The sequence below is a fragment of the Sinocyclocheilus rhinocerous genome, unplaced genomic scaffold (assembly GCF_001515625.1).
Source record: "Sinocyclocheilus rhinocerous isolate Xijiao unplaced genomic scaffold, SAMN03320098_v1.1 scaffold57, whole genome shotgun sequence".
Classification (NCBI taxonomy): Eukaryota; Metazoa; Chordata; class Actinopteri; order Cypriniformes; family Cyprinidae; genus Sinocyclocheilus; species Sinocyclocheilus rhinocerous.
The window spans coordinates 2,045,461-2,047,881 of record NW_015652130.1 but is presented as its reverse complement, the minus strand read 5'-3'; the positions used below and the strand labels follow the sequence as shown (position 1 = coordinate 2,047,881).

Below are 2,421 nucleotides of genomic sequence, written 5' to 3'. Positions count from 1 at the left end.
ATATGTGTGTGTACTGTGTATATTTATTATGTATATATAAATACACACACATACAGCATATATTTTGAAAATATTTAAATATATACATGCATGTGTGTGTTTATATATACATAATAAATATACACAATACACACACATATATTATGTAAACAAAAACTTTTATTTTGGATGCGATTAATTGCGATTAATCATTTGCAGCACAAATATATATATATATGTGTGTGTGTGTGTATAAAATCAATAAATCTGATTTGTTTTAATTTCATACATTTTAAAAAACGTAATCTTGCTTGTTTCGCAGCTATAGCCATTTTTACACCATATAGTTTTAACTTATTACATTTAATTGTTTTCACAAAGAACAGATTTATACGGATTCTAAGCAATTACTGAACAAATGCATTTAGAAAATATTAAATCAAATCACACAAAAAAACCTTTAAAAAAACCTTTAAAGTCATTTTGTGAATTTAAAAGTGATCTAAGTAATCCAAGACTTTTGTGCTACAAGCCATGCAACAGGTTAGCGTGAGGAACAGACAGAGATTTGTTGTTATTCACCGAAAACATTTAAATATGTGCAAGCTATATCACTGTAAGCTTTGAAAAGTATGGAAAAGCAGCATAAAAGTTCTGATGAATATCTCATTTTGCATTAATATGGGTGAGTAAATGATGACAGAATTGTATACAACTAATTTAAATCACCACTGTGTTAAGGCCCGTTCACACCAAGCACGATAACTATAAAGATAACGATAAAGATATAGTTCTAAAAATCGTTCTCAGTATTAAAGAATAGCATAGCTCACACCACAACTATAACGATAACGATACAGAGAACGATATCGTTGGAATCACTTTCAAAACGATTTTTTTCCAGCTGATGAACGATAAAACACTGACAGCCAATCAGAATCCATCCTGCTATAACGAGCTCGAGAATTTAAAGCGGCAGACGCATGTGCGCTTAGAATAAACAGACGATATCGTTCGCTGGTGTGGACGCTAATATCGTTATCGTTATAGTTATCGTTCTTGGTGTGAACGGGGTTTTAGTCTGTCAGGAATAAGCTACAGGATGTAACAGTTCTTACATTGTATTGTTAAAGCAGATCTTTGCAGCCACCACATTGAAGGGAAAGTAGTTGATAGGGCAGTGTTTATGTGGACAGCAACCAAAATGAGGCTTAAATAGACCTGCCCAGAAAAAATAAACAGGTTGCCTGAAAAAATACAGTACAACGAGCACCCCAATAAGCTCCATCTCCACCTCGTCCACTAATGAGCGTCACAGTCTGTCACAAAATCATTAACATCTGGAATACAAAACAGCCCCAATCTTAGCCAAACTAAAACATAACAGCAATAAAATAGATTTTTAATAATGTTACAGATTAACAAGTTGTCATGTGATCACCATGTACATTACATAACCGTTTGGCAGCTTCTTGGAGTTTTGACCAGTTGACAGAGAAACACCATATTAAGATGATCAGCATTGTTGTGAGAACATACACATGATCTGAAAAACACAAGTAACATATGCTCAATATACACACAAACAGTCATACAAAATAATCAGAAAAGCTAAAAATGATTTCTTTACCTTTAAGTCTCATTTTTGGTAGCACAAAATAATATTCTGGGCTTCTCACAAGCCTGATGCAATACAATGGTTTTAAAATGCAACTACCAGAAATCACGAGAAATTTATTATTTTGTTCTCTTGTACTTTGGAGTTGTTACCTGTTTGAAAGTTCCCAGGACTATGGTGGTGTGTGAAACCTGACCCGGCAGGATCTACCTTAAGGTGTGGTAAATTTGAACCATTAAATCCAAACAAATCTAGCCTAACCTAACCTGTCAATTTAAGACAGATGAGATGTGTTGGTGCATGCAAACTGATTTTACAGTTGTGTGATGCCCTCTTGTGGCTATCTATGAGAAAAGTGCATGCAAACACACAAGGAATTTTAAGTATATCGTTTTATTCCTTCTCAGTTACACAAACTGTTTTTTTAAGTAGTCAGTAGTTCAGTCTCAGATAAGAAGGTGCAAATATGAAAATCTAAAGATACAGAATTCCATCATCAAAAATACTTCCCACCATGAACTGAGTAAATAGAAACACCATAATGGAGCTCTGGACTGCACATAATAATTCTCCATCAACATAGTCATATTAAAATAGTGGTGAAGTCAAACACTGCCATTAGTAAATACCAACACCAGCATATGAGTGCAGATTATTGTTCAAATACACAGAGTTAAATTTTACAGTAACAGATTTCAGTAAGGCACAGAAATGCAAACTCTACAGCATCATTACAATTGATAAGTCTGGTTTACAGTAAAATGCTTATTCAGATGTGCTTCTGGTGTCGGTGGCACTGTTCACAGTATCCAGTGGGAACAACC

At 34.0% G+C, this 2,421-nt stretch overlaps 1 protein-coding gene across 1 annotated transcript in view; it reads right to left on the bottom strand.

The window, feature by feature from the left end:
* Nucleotides 1-1,377, bottom strand: part of LOC107713477 (protein FAM3C-like) — a gene marked incomplete at its 5' end in the record, with an annotated part of 2,371 nt that extends 994 nt beyond the window's left edge. The window contains 2 exons of the mRNA XM_016518991.1: nucleotides 1,100-1,202; nucleotides 1,286-1,377. Of these exons, the coding sequence (XP_016374477.1) occupies nucleotides 1,100-1,202; nucleotides 1,286-1,377 (195 nt within the window). The remainder of the gene's footprint in view (nucleotides 1-1,099; nucleotides 1,203-1,285) is intronic.
* Nucleotides 1,378-2,421: the final 1,044 nt, after the last annotated feature.